The 14540-nt window shown below is 32.7% G+C and overlaps 1 protein-coding gene across 1 annotated transcript in view; it reads right to left on the bottom strand.

Annotated features, from left to right (window-relative positions):
* Positions 1 to 4442: 4442 nt before the first annotated feature.
* Positions 4443 to 14540, bottom strand: part of ROBO2 (roundabout guidance receptor 2) — a 722028-nt gene continuing 711930 nt past the window's right edge. The window contains exons 29-30 of the mRNA XM_070943636.1: positions 4872 to 5072; positions 4443 to 4459 (exon numbers count right to left, since the gene is read on the bottom strand). Of these exons, the coding sequence (XP_070799737.1) occupies positions 4443 to 4459; positions 4872 to 5072 (218 nt within the window). The remainder of the gene's footprint in view (positions 4460 to 4871; positions 5073 to 14540) is intronic.

The following is a 14540-nucleotide window of genomic DNA, read 5'->3' as shown; positions in this document are numbered from 1 at the left end:
ATATTCCTTTAAATTTATGTTGCATCTTGAAAACTTGTGATATATCACATTATCTTGAATAGATTTCTGAAGACTCTATCATTTACATATTGCACTTAGGATAAGCCATTAAGTCTGATTTTTACAGTACTTGGAAATGCATGGTTGAAGCCATAGCTTTCGTAGCTCACTCAATTTAGCAAGAGGAATATATTTCAGCATATTCAGTACTGTTAGTATGCTACCTAATAAGATTGGCATGAAAGTGCATGATAATAGCCATGGAATTATTAACTTCCAACAGGACAGAAAGGATAAATACTAGTGTTAATACCATGGATCTAAGTATTGAAATGGCTACAACTCTTCTGTAATATGTAAATGAAATTTAAATCCAATCCATGATAATTTAATGTGTGAATGTTGGACGTTTATTTAAATCCCAATTTATATTTTCTTTTGGAATAGGATTTCAAATGTGTAGTGCCAGATCTGTCCAAAATACACACTTGTCTTATAAAGAGTTATGCATCCTGAATTTCTACAAATCAGAATTTACTGTAATTTCAATACATACCTACTTTTTCCTAGATGTTAGTTGCAGTTGCTCTGTGGATTAAAAAAAGTTACACAAGTTTTCAGTTATAAAACTGCATGTTGCAACAAGAATCAAGGCAAATATATTCTGATTGTAACTTGAAGCCTGTTTAAGTCATAGAAATCTCTCAAGTTGAGGTTAAGGGGAAAAGACCTTGTTGGCAATGTGACTTTCTCACAAGAAAACTCATGAGATTTGGTGCCTAAGTACTAACACATAGGGGTTCACAGATAATATTGGCAAAGGCTGCTTGACATTTGAATACATGGGTTATGTCAAATCTTGCAAGACTTTTGGTAGCTACATGTTTTTGTGCAATGGATTGTGTCCCATATCCTAGCTATTAGTACATCAGTACATCACAATTCCAGTATTTCACAGTAAGAAAGGAATTAAGGTGATATAAGTAAGAATAAAGGTGATATATGATACGAATTCAATATCCTGTGTCACTTTTAACTGATTGGTGCTGTGAAATATTTAATTGAAAAGTCCCTGGCTACAGGTACATAAAAATTGCTCCAAACCAAACATAGTTGTATCACAATTTTTGGTAGGCTGTGAGTAGAATGAGTTTTCTCCTTTAAAGCAGTTTTTGTATCATTATTGTATGAAACTATATGAAGATTTTTTTTGTATCCATTCTACTTATACTAGCATATATATATATTTATTTTTAATATACAGAATTCAGGATAGATTTTTTTTTTTTACATTTATGAATGTTCTATGTCTGGCCAACATTTCAATTACTGAGCATTTTACATAACTTCCATGCATTCTGAATCAATGCATCTTTCGTTGTTTCTGGTTTGCCAATACTCTGAACTAAATTAAAATAAAAAGAAATAATTGCACTATTGATACCATTTATACTAAAAATATTTTAGTTTATCACATTCTCAATGTAATGAAAAAGAATGCATATTTCTTTGCTTGATCAAGAAGTGTTTTGTTTAGCAGTAATATGATCATCAAGGCAAAGTATAAACAATAGGAACTAACTGCGTATATGAATGTTTGTAATAATGATATGAATGAATAAGGTAAGCTTTTTGATGTAAACTTCAAATAAAATATTTAATGCATTGGAATACATGTATAATATTTCTAACAAAGATGTGAAAAACTGGCAAGTAGCTGGAGAAAGTCATGAAAATTAATGATGAGACAGGATGCTTTTGTTAATGTCCACTTACAGCAAGTTTGGTTTATTTAAAAAGTGTATAAACATGCATTGTTTTTTGTAAGAAGAGGCTTGAAATTTAGTCATCAAAAATAGGTCAAAGATGTCTTCTTTTCCTTGTTGAAACCAGTTTCCTGTAATGTAGTGAATTAGTAAAAAGAAACACCTTGATTTAAAACTGAGCATGAATATGCCATCTTTCTTTTCAATTACTATAACCCAAGATTTAAATACAAATGAATTGGGTTTCAATGTCTTACAGCTTCAGATAATAATACAGCAAAACTATGTGTTAGTTGCATAAGAAAAATTAGATCATGGATTTCAAGTGACGTAGCTCTACATTTTCATCTTTACTGCACGTATTGAAAAGATGAATACTGTAGATTTTTGGAAGCAGCTTGGATATCTCAATGATAATTGCATCTTTAAGTCTTGCTAAGTATTTTTCTACCTTCATATGGTTCATACTGGATCTCTACCTTCAGATGGAAGAGCAAATCAACTATAATACTCTTTTCTAAAATAAAAAAGTAGTATAAAAACAGCTTTAGTGAAACATCTTAACTTCCTTCCTTTGTAGTGAGTGCAACTGTACTGAATAAATGAAAAACTGATACTAAGAAGATAGGAGGCTTTCATGTTCTAATCTGATCTTGAAACAATACTTCCATCATTTGACCTTTTTCTTTAAACAATAAAAGCAACATTGCTTGCTATTTCAGATGGTATTCCATTCCTGATGTCCCAATCAACTCTTGCTAACATCAGTTTTGCCAGTCATCTTCCTAATTCTACACCCAAATGGAAAACCACCTAACATAATTCATTACATCCAGCATTATCCAACATAGCTTACAGTACATAGACTCCTTTCACATTCAATCTTCTTCTTCTTCATGACACGAGGCATAAAAGTTTTGTGCTTATCACCAACAAAAAATTGCAGTGCAAACTTCAAACATAAAATGTTACACAATTAAAAGTTATTATATGGCACCACAGCCTATTAATTCACATATAGTACAACAGACCAAGAAGGACAGACAATAATATGAACATAGCTAAATGAAGGTGAGTTTGCATAGCAATGCAAGAGAAAGAAATTATGTACAAGGGAAATTTATTTCATCCTGCAGGGTGATTTTTTTCCTGGTATATATGCTTAATAAGAAAGAATTTAAAGTGAAAGGTGTAAAAGAAGAACATGGGTAGAATATCTGCGGGATATGTGTTTCTGTGTTTCTTTACATTGCATTTACAGTTCCTTTAATAGTAAGTACATAAATAAAGAAAATGTTCATTGCACTGTTTAGTGTCATCACTTCCATGAGTTGAGACTTGATGGCCTTGAAAGCAGCTGGAGAAGTTTCTTTTCAACTACTCTGTTAAACAAAAAAACAAGAACAAGATAATGTTTTCAGACACTTTAATTTAAAGATTTATGCATTTGTTTTATGATTTAAGCATATATTAATCAAAAATATAGGTTAAAATAACATTTTTAAATTAGTGCATGTGAATTAAAAATATTACAATATTTTGATACTTGAAATTAATATTGGGAGCACTAACTGTAATTTAATGGGAGTAAAAACTTTGGACAGTCTAACATATCTGCATATTTCTTAATATTTCAAATTTCTGGAAAAAAGAGGGATATAGAGCAAAACTATTATTAAAATGCAATTTTAACTGAGGAAAATAAATTGACCTAATTTGTTCTATAACTGAATAATTATGACCCAATTGTAACTGAAAATTATATGTAATATGTATCTGAGCTATATTACTTCACATTTCAAGTGTTATTTTATACAGTTCAAGGTTTTATAAAGTGACAGAAAATATCCTATAAGAGAGCAACTGTGATCTCATTCCCAAAATATTTAGGTTCTTATATGTAGGGCTGAAATAGACATTTTTTACATTGTCACTCATAATTTTTAAAAGGGGTCATGTTCATTCAGTTGAATCATTTATGGACAAAATACAGGAGTACTCATTATTATCGGCATTTTGTGTTTTTCTTTCAGGCTGTATACATTTTCTCTACACATAAATTAGGAAAATGTAATTATGTCTAGACTGTTCTCTATTGCACAGAGCTATAAGTGCATTTCCCATTTGCATATTTAAAGCTTTTTCTTCATTGTTACTAAGTATATTGTAATATTATCAAAAGTTCACATTTTGGTATATGCCCACAGCTTTTAGGTTTATTCATTTATACAGCCCATATAAATAGTCTATTTTTATAAAAATAAGGGAGAGAACAAATACAGGGAGCAAATTCCTTCCATAACTTTAGATTGTGTGTGTGTGTGTGTGTGTGTGTGTGTGTGTGTGTGTGTAACCTTTTACCATGGAATATAAATTATATGCTATAAGCAGTAGTTCTCTACTGTAGACAAAAGTTTACTGTTCAGAAATGTTAAATACTTAGACAAAATGATAATTTATATTAAACATAGCAAAACTATATGGAATAAAAAGAGATCCAGAAGCAAGAAAGTAAGTGTATCAATTAAGCTATCAGTAGAATTTCTGTGTTTTATTTTCTTTTCAATAATTTTTACTAATGAAAAAAGGTCTATAAGATTGAATCTAAGAATCTAAGCAATTATGTTATAGAGAGGGAGCTTCCTGTACTAAAAGTCACAACATTAATGGAAGCTGTTATTGTCCTTGCTTATCTGTTATAAATTTATGGAAAGTTAACTTGTATTGTCTGCTTGTATTTTTAGCTTTTCCTTTTTCCTACATACTGGTTTGTTTCTTGCTTATTTAACAACAAGGCTATAATATAGTTTTATGAAACATTGTCTTTCTGTCCTACAAACCCAAGAAAACTAAACAAGAACATTCACTGATTGATAAATATGGCACATTACTATTTATACTAACGTTCAGATAGAAAATAATGCGTATACTGTTTAAATTCATAATATTGTGATTACATTATTAAACATGTAAAACATGTTACAGTATATTATAGATTGATATGTTGTTAATGATAGTTTTCCCATGACTATCCACTAACACAGAAATTTTCCTTCTTTTCCAATTTTAAACATTTTTGTTTGCTTGATTGCAAAATAATCTTACATAATTCATCAGAAAACTGTCCTTGACTGTTTAATCCAATATATCCTACATCAATGAGGTCGCTCATGTTGCGCTGATGACCTCCTTTCATGACATCTACTTTTTTGGGTCCAGTTGATCCTTTAGAAGATGCTGTACCTGAAGAGTTGTGACCACCTGGTGATGGGAAGCTAGGCTTGCTATATGGCACCAATGTCTCTTCTGAAAACATAATGAGAAGAATTTGGATATAGTGTGATTCACACATACAAATTTTGAAATTGGCTTGTGCATTAGGAATTAATAGACTCACCTATGTATATGAAATCTTACATTCAGTTTAAAAAAATTAAAATGAAAATTTTAAAAAAATTTAAAAGTTTTGGGAATTGGAAATGTATATATGATTTCCGGTTGAGGCGTGGGCCAAGGCGACACGAGGAAGGAGAGCTCCGTATCCCGTGTCGAATTTCCAGTGTTATGGTGCCTGTTTCGGGAAAAATCGGTCTTATGTGGACCGGTAAAGAGAGGGTGACTTCAGCGGAGCTGGTGTGGAGAGGTGCGGTCTCCCGCCGCGCCAAGAAGAACCCTCATTTCAAACACGGAAGAAGATGGCCGACAGGCCAACCCAGAGATCTAACGCCCCAGGTGCAAAATCGGGAAGCGAAAGAGTGAGTACGGGGTGAAGATTGGCAGTGCGAGCAGGAGGTTAAAATGCTAGAAACAGTGATATTGAAGATAACTGAGAAGAGATGACAAATCCTAGAGTCCAGAGGAGCAGCTGAAGGAAAGGGAGACTCAGAAAGGTGCAGACGGCAAACAGTGAGGGGAGCGAAGTAACACAGCGAAACCTGTCCTGTTGGATATATACGGAAGAATAGAAAAGGGATGTTTGAAAGAGCGAGCGTTCTGAATCTGGGAGAAGAGAAGCGATCTGGAACAGGGACGTTGGTTTTCCATTTAATAAAGCTGCACTGATGGAGAAGGACAATATAGGCAATAATAAAGAAGGACAAAAGGGAAAACTGCAGGGCTGAGATTGCCATTTTGAACGGTGAGAGTGAAAGACTTTGAACGTTGTTTTTTTTTCTGATCTTACAAAGAAGATTTTAGTCCATTCGGATTTATAACTGTTGGTGTTGGAGAGTTGCCAGAGTGGGACTGGTGTCAATTATAGTGGAATTTTGCACTGATTAAGCCTTGGAAGGAAAATTCCTATATATATCTTATATATAATAACTATTTACATATTTATATATTTACTTATTTATTAGTCATTACTATTTAATAACTACTATTTAATAATTATAAATTACTATTAATTAGTTATTAGACAATCAACTTAAACTTTAATCAATTTATATATATAATTTTTTAGTACTGTTTATATGCTATAATATTTTGTCTGTTGCTTTCTTATATGTGTTTTGATTAAGATTTTTATTAATATCAAGCCAGGTAGAATAAGTTAATACAAGTCTAAAGTATTTATAGCACTTATATCACTTTATAGTATTTATAGCCTATTGAACAGGAGAAGGATTCTCATTAAGATCAAGATTAAGATACAGTACGTCTGAGAATCATTAGATTGATATATAATAAATTAGTTAAAATATAAAATATAATTTATAGATTGAGATTTTATATTCAAATAAAATAGGAATAGAATATATTTTGACTTATTTAAGAACATTAGGAATTAGTAGTTTACAAAACTGAACTAGAAACAGATGCTGATTTGGGAAAGAATAAACAGAATTCTAGAAAAACAACATAAAATTTTGAAGGAAATGACATCCACCACAGTAACTACAGTAAAATCAGGAAAGAAGGTCACTTCAACACCAATTGGATTAACAGCTTCTCCAGCAACACAAAAGACCTTAGAAGGGATGTTTTTGACTGAAAAGCAAACCTCCACCATGAGTATGCAGACTGTCCAGACTACATTAGCGACAATACAGGAGACTATGTTAAAAATGCAAGAGTGCTTGTCTAGAAATCATGAGGAAGCCAGGAGAGATTTGGACGAAGTCAAAAAATCGGTCAAAGAGGATATACAAAAATTAGATGAAAAAATGGACTCTTTTCAAGAGATAATACAAAAAAATGACCAAAGGATCATGGCCATAGGAAAAAAAAAAAAACAGAGCAAACAGAAGAGAAGCTAGAATTATTAGATGAGAAAATGACAGGCGTCAATAAAGACCTTGAGAACACGGTGGCACAGTTAGAGATGGAGAGAGCAGCATTCTATCTAAGGTTCCAAAATGTGAGAGAAGAAAGAGATGAGGACCTAACTATAGTAATGGCCGAATTGATTGCAGAAGCTCTACAGCGAGATAAGGATGAGATTATTAACGAACTGGATGTGGTATTTAGAGTACATACGAACTACGCGAGACAACACAAACTGCCAAGAGAGGTCCATGTATGATTCATGCGGAGGAAAGTCAGAGACATCGTCTTCAAAATAACAAAAGAAGAACCAATGTACTACAAACAGAAAGAAATCATAACATTAAAACAAATACCAAAAAGAATTAGAGAATGGAGAAAGGACTATGGATTCCTCACAGCATTACTAAATAGAAAACAAATATTATTTTGATGGATAATACTGGAGGGAGTGTTGGTCACGTGGCAGGGGAAAAAGATAAAAGTCGACTCCTTAGAGAAGGCACAAACCATACACGACCAGGTGATAGAATTAGACAGAACAAATGGCAGAAGAGAAGAATTGGAAAAGAGAGTTAAACCAAAACAAAGACGAGAAGATCAAGAAACCCCGTGTGAGGAGAGAATTAAGGAAAAAGAAAAAGAAGAAGAGGGGGAAATTCGAGAAGAAGAAGAGTAACGACAAGAGCACAAAACCAAGCTAAGAAAAAGGACAGGAAGTAAAGGAATAAAAAAGAAAAAGACCAATTTTAAAGAATGGACCGGAACCTTAAAATTATATCACTAAACATAAGCGGACTTAATTCGCCAGCCAAAAGACATCAAATATTTAGGAAATTAATCAAACAAAAAATAGACATTGTATGCCTTCAAGAAACTCATATAAGAAAACAATATGAAAATTTTTTACAATGTTTTGGACACTGATTATAAAGTTTTTGCTAAGATATTAGCAAATAGATTAATGCCAGTTATGCAACAAACAGTTCATAATGACCAATCAGGGTTTATAAAAGGGAGGCAAATGAAATACAATGTTAGACAAATTGTAAATTTATTGGAATATTTGGAAAAAAACAACCAAGTCCCTGCAGCGTTCATATTTTTGGATGCAGAGAAGGCATTTGATCGATTGAATTGGCAATTTCTGTTTAAGATAATAGAAAAAATGCATTTTGGAGAGTATTAGAGCAATATATCAGGAACAAACAGCACAAATAATAGTTAATGGAGGTTTAACAGATGTTTTTAAAATTGAGAAAGGAACAAGGTAGGGTTGCCCTTTGTCTCCATTGTTGTTTATTTTAACTTTAGAAGTTTTGTTGAATAAGATACGTGACTCTGATAAAATAAAGGGAATTGTAATTAGACAGCAAGATTACAGATTAAGAACGTTTGCAGATGACTTGGTTGTTACTTTATCTCAACCTATAGAATCGGCTCCACATATGTTGGACATAATAGGTCAATATGGTAAGGTATCTGAATTTAAAGTAAATCAACATAAGACAAAGATGATAACTAAAAATATGTCTATATCTCAAAGAGAAGACTTAGGAAGAATAACGGGGTTTGAAATAGTTAAAAAGGTTAAATATCTAGGAGTATATATTGCAGCCTCAAATACGAAATTATTTAAAAACAATTATGAAGTTCTTTGGCAAAAAGTGCAGAAAGAAATGGAAAATTGGAAAAAGTTACAACTATCTCTACTGGGAAGGATAGCAGTAATAAAAATGAATGTATTACTAGGTTTCTATTTTTGTTTCAAGTGATATCAGTGCTTAAGAAAGATGGAAATTTGAGGGAGTGGCAGAAAGGGGTTAATACTTTTATTTGGGGTGGGAAAAAACCAAGAGTAAAATTGAAAATTATACAGGATGTACATGAGAGAGGAGGTCTTAAAATGCCTAATTTAAGATTGTACTATGAAGCAGCGGTTTTATCACAAATTAGTGACTGGTTTAATTTAACTGAAGAGAGAATGTTAAATATAGAAGGTTATGATCTGTTATATGGATGGCATGCTTACTTGTTATATGAAAAAAAAGTGGATAAGGTGTTTAAAGGTCACATACTTAGAAATGCTTTGTTGAGGGTTTGGAAAAAGTATCAATATAAGCTAAACTACAAGATACCTATATGGGCAAATCTCAGACATGCAATAGAAAATATAAGTATAGAACAAAAACAGGAGGTGATTACTTATAAAGAGCTTCTTTTTATGGAAAGGGGTAAATTGCAATTGAAACCTTTAAATGTATTGAAAGAAGAAGGGATAATATACACTTGGTTTCAGTATGGTCAGCTTCAAGCTAGATGGAGGGAAGATCAAAAAATTGGTGTTATGCAAAATGAGGAAAACTTGGTAAAACAGATTAGAGGTCAAAGTCAAATGCATATTAAAAGGTTGTATAATGCATTATTGGAAATAGATTCAGAAACGGAATTCGTTAAGGATTGTATGATAAAATGGGCACAAAATTTTCAGGAACCAGTGATGATAGAAACATGGGAAAAGATTTGGGTTAGAAATGTTAAATTTACGCAAGCACAAAACCTAAGAGAAAATTTTTATAAAATGTTTTATAGATGGCATTTGGATCCTAAAAAATTATCATGTATGTACCCAAATTTGCAAGCTAAATGTTGGAGATGTGAATGTGATGATGCAACTTATTATCATATATGGTGGACCTGCAAGAAAATCAAGGCATTTTGGATAAAAATTTGGTGGGTGATGCAGAACATCCTGAAAAAAAGGTTGAAATTTACTCCGCAATTGTTTTTATTGGGTATAACTACGGATTGTACAGCATTAGAGACTAAATTGATTTTAAATTTAATATCAGCAGCTAAGCTGTTGGTAGCGCAATACTGGAAGAAGGACTTTTTGCCTACTATTGAAGAGTGGACATTGAAAGTAGCGAATCTAGCGGAAATGGCAAAAATTTCAGCGTATTTGAAGGACTATACACAAGAAAGATATATATCGGAATGGAGAAGATGGATTGACTATATTCAAAATAAATATCAGACAAGAAAATATCAAATAGCTTATGAATGAATGTTAAATTTTAGAAGTATTATGTTATCTATAGTGGAGTTAAGGTTTCAGGGGGGGATTTGGTAGTTCAAGGATAGTTAGGTTAATTTAGCTTATGATTGTTAATTGAAATACCCTGTATTTTGTTCTGGGAAGTCTGGGGGGGGAGGGTGGGACGGGGGAAGGGGTGTGGGAGTGGTGGGGGAGAGGGAAAAAAGGTGGGGGGAATACTGGGGAAAAAAATTTTTTTTGTAAAACTTTTCAATAAAAAAAATTTACAATGTAAAAAATTAGGGAAACTATTTGTATCGTTAGCAGATGAAAAGAAAAGAGGAATAGCAGTTTTTGTTAAGGAAGAGATAGAAAGTAGTTTAAAATACTTTCTGGTGGCTCAGCAGACTGATAGCATTGTGATTAACACCAGCTGTCTGCAATTACTGTAAGTTCGAAACTCACCAGGCTCAAGGTTGACTCAGCCTTCCATCCTTTCTAAGGTAGGTAAATTGAGGACCCAGTTTGTGGGGGCAATAAGCTGACTTTGTATAAATATACAAAAGTATGAAGGCTATTGCTTAACGCATTGTAAGCCGCCCTGAGTCTCCGGAGAAGGGCGGCATATAAATCAAATTAAAAAAAAAATGTAGACAAGATAGGAAGAATTTTGATGATTGAAGTAAATGTTAAAGGTAATAGTGTGTTGTTAGTGGTCGTATATGCGCCAAATAGTGAACAAAAAGAATTTTACCGAAAACTGCATGAAAAGATAACAGAACAAAATATAGAAAATGTATGTTTGCTGGGGGATGTTAACCCAATTGTGGACCCAAAAAAGGATTATAAGAGTGATCAGAACAATAATAAAAAGAAAAATTTGCTGCCAAAAACATTCTTTAATTTAACAGAAGAATTAAATTTAGTGGATATATGGAGACTATATAACCCAAAAGAGGAAAGGTACACATATTACTCCAACCCCCACAAATCCTGGTCGAGAATAGACATGGTATGGGCTACAAAGATCTTAATACAGGAGATGGAATCAGTAGAGATCGTGACGAACGATTGGGCTGATCATAACCCAATAATAATAGAATGGAGAGGGCAAAGAAAGAAAAGGAGCAGATGGATGATGAATGTTCAGATAATGAAAGAAAAGGAGTATACTGAAAAGATAGAAAAAAGAATTGAAGGGGCTTTTCAAAGATAACAACAAATATCAGACATCCCTCCAAAACCTGTGGGACACAACAAAAGCCTACATTAGAGGTTTAACAATAGCCTATAATAGCAAACAGAAAAAGGAGAAGGAAAAAGAATATAATAAAATCCGAGAAGAGATTAAAAATTGGGAAGGGAAATTACAGGAGAGGCCAGAGGATGAACAAATAAGAACTAACTGGATGGCAGCTAAATATAAATTGAACCTATTTGAACATAAAAAATATGTCAATACAATGAAATTTGTAAAACAAAATCAATTTGAACAGACAAACAAACCAGGGAGGTGGATGGCTTTTAAATTAAGAAAAGAAAGAGAAAAATGAACAATTCATCAACTGCAGGATAAGGATGGTAAGTTATGTCAGAACCCAGAAAAGAAGAAAGAGATAGCAATCCAATTTTTTCAAGAGTTATACACACAGGACAAAGTGCCAACAGAGGAAATAGACCAATATTTAAAAGAGGAGGGAACGCCAGTAGTAACTGAAGAAGAGGAAGTGATACTGAATAGAGAGATTACTATAGGGGAACTACAGACAACAATTAGGAAACAAAAAAACAATAAAACTCCGGGAACAGATGGGTTACCAATAGAATTATACAAAGGATTAGGGGAATCATTAAATTGGATATTATTAGAGGTCTACAATGAGGCATTGAAAGAGGCAAAGCTGCCAGAATCTTGGAGGGAGGCATATATCTCACTAATCCCGAAGGAGGGGACAGATACAACACAGATAAAAATTATAGGCCGATTTCTTTACTAAATTCCAATTATAAGATTTTTATGAACCTGATGGCAAACAGATTAAAGGTAACATTAAATCATAGAATACATTCAGATCAGAATGGATTCCTGCCGGCAAGACAAATTAAAAACAACATAAGGACTGTGATTAATGTAATAGAATACTATGAGGTGCATCCAGAGAAACAGGTAGCCCTGAGCTTTCTGGATGCACAAAAAGCATTTGATCAGGTCAACTGGAGATTTATGACACAACAAATAAAGAATATGAAATTCGGGGAGAAATTCGAAAAGATGATAGTTTCAATATACACAAAACAGAGAGCAAGGATACTAGTCAATGGGGAACTAACAGTTTTTTTTTGAAATAAGTAGAGGAGTACGACAAGGGTGCCCACTTTCACCACAACTTTTTATTCTAACTTTAGAAAATTTACTTAGAAGAATTAGATTTAACAAAAATATAAAAGGACTCAAGGTAAAAGGAGAAGAATACAAGGTCCAAGCGTTCGCTGACGACCTTGTATTCTTCATAGAGGATCCACTAGAAACAGAATTAAAGTTAATAGAAGAAATAGAGAAATTTGGTAAAGTGGCAGGTTTAAAAGTCAACAAAGATAAGACCAAGATATTAACTAAAAACTTAACAACAAAACAAATAGAAGAGTTAGAAAAACAATCAGGATTACAAGCAGTTAAGAAGATAAAATATTTAGGTATTAATTTGACAACTAGGAATGTCGCCATAAAAGATAATAATTACGGAGCGTTAGTACAACAAATTAAAAAAGACTTAGAAAGATGGGGGAAACTAAAGCTATCATTGCTAGGAAGAATTGGGGCAATAAAGATGAATATACTCCCGAGACTTCTCTTATTTCAAACTATTCCGGTTAAATTAGAGAAAAACTTTTTTACAAATGTGAATAAAATAACATCAAAATTTGTATGGGAGGGGAAAAAACCAAGAATAAATTTAAACATATTACAGGATGATAGAACTAGAGGGGGTTTTGGCCTACCAGCGTGGGAAAAATACTATAAGGCAGCGAGTTTAACATGGATTAAGGATTGGGTCAATTTGGACAATTATAGACTATAAAAATTGGAAGGCTACGATTTATTAAAGGGGTGGCATGCCTTCTTGGGGAACGCTGGGAACAAAACATATAAACACTTCAAAAATCATATAATAAGAAATTCACCAATTGGCACTTGGCTCAAAATTAAAAACAAACATTATATGAAGGTTCCCGGCTGGATATCCGCATTGGCGGTGGCAATGCACCCCAATACACTAGACCCCCATAAATTAATAAAATATAAAGAATTACTGGATCCCCAAGGAAGATTAAAAACACGGCAGGAACTTAGGGAACAAGGTATAGAAATAGATTGGTGGCCCTACCTACAAATACAAACTAGATACAATAAAGATAGTGAGGAAGGAGGAATCGAAACAAATCCCAACCGGCTAGACAAATTATTAGGAGCTAAAGATGGAAACTTGATTTCAAAGATTTACAAATACTTATTAGAATTCGACCTAGCAGAAAATCTAGTCAAAGGACAAATGATAGCCTGGGCAAGGAATATTGGTAAAAACATTCAATTGGAAGAATGGGAAAGGGTATGGGAAACCAACTATAGAATAAGAAAATTAGTAGCATATAAGGAGAACCACTACAAGATGTGGTACAGATGGTATCTAGCCCCTGCGAGATTGACGAGGATGTATGCAAATCTTAATCCAACATGTTGGAAATGTAAGCAAGCACAGGGAACCTTCTTTCATGTCTGGTGGCTTTGCCCAAAAATTAAGAAATATTGAATAAAAATAAAAATTTGGATATCAGAAATAATTGCGGAGGATATTGAGCTAGAACCAGAAATCTTTTTGTTAGGAATGCTTAAACAAAACATTAGAAAAGAAAAAAAGTACCTAATATTACATATAATTACGGCGGCTAGGTTAGCCCTAGCACAAGTCTGGAAAACAGATCAATTGCCAATGGGGCATCAAATAATTCAAAAAATTTATACATGTGCAGAAATGGATAGACTAACGTTGAAATTGAAAGATAAGGAAGACTCACAGTATTTTAAGGTATGGGATAGTTGGTATGAGTGGATAAACCAATGGAAAAGAAGGTAAAGTTAAAATTTAGTAAGAAATTAAAAGTAATAATTATACACCGTCATCAAGATAAAAAAGGAAATAAGTCATTGTGTACATTTGTACTTTATATACCACATATACTTGTTTGTTTGTTGTGATTAGTATCGTTGATTGTATTTTAAGGTTGTGAATGTTTTATATAATTTTATCTTTTTAAATCTAATAAAGTTTGTTTTTTAAAACTAAAAAAAAAACAAAAAAACAAAATGTATATATATTTCACTCAAAATAGCTAAATGTACATATGACTTTAATAGACTTGCCTGATACTTTAAAATAACTAAACCTGTGGAAAGAGAAATATATGCATCCCTT

This window comes from Pituophis catenifer, unplaced genomic scaffold (assembly GCF_029215685.1).
Source record: "Pituophis catenifer annectens isolate HBS135680 unplaced genomic scaffold, rPitCat1.0.hap2 SCAF_4, whole genome shotgun sequence".
Taxonomy (NCBI): domain Eukaryota; kingdom Metazoa; phylum Chordata; class Lepidosauria; order Squamata; family Colubridae; genus Pituophis; species Pituophis catenifer.
Note: the sequence above shows the minus strand (reverse complement) of the source record. Positions and strands in the feature narration are given on the sequence as shown.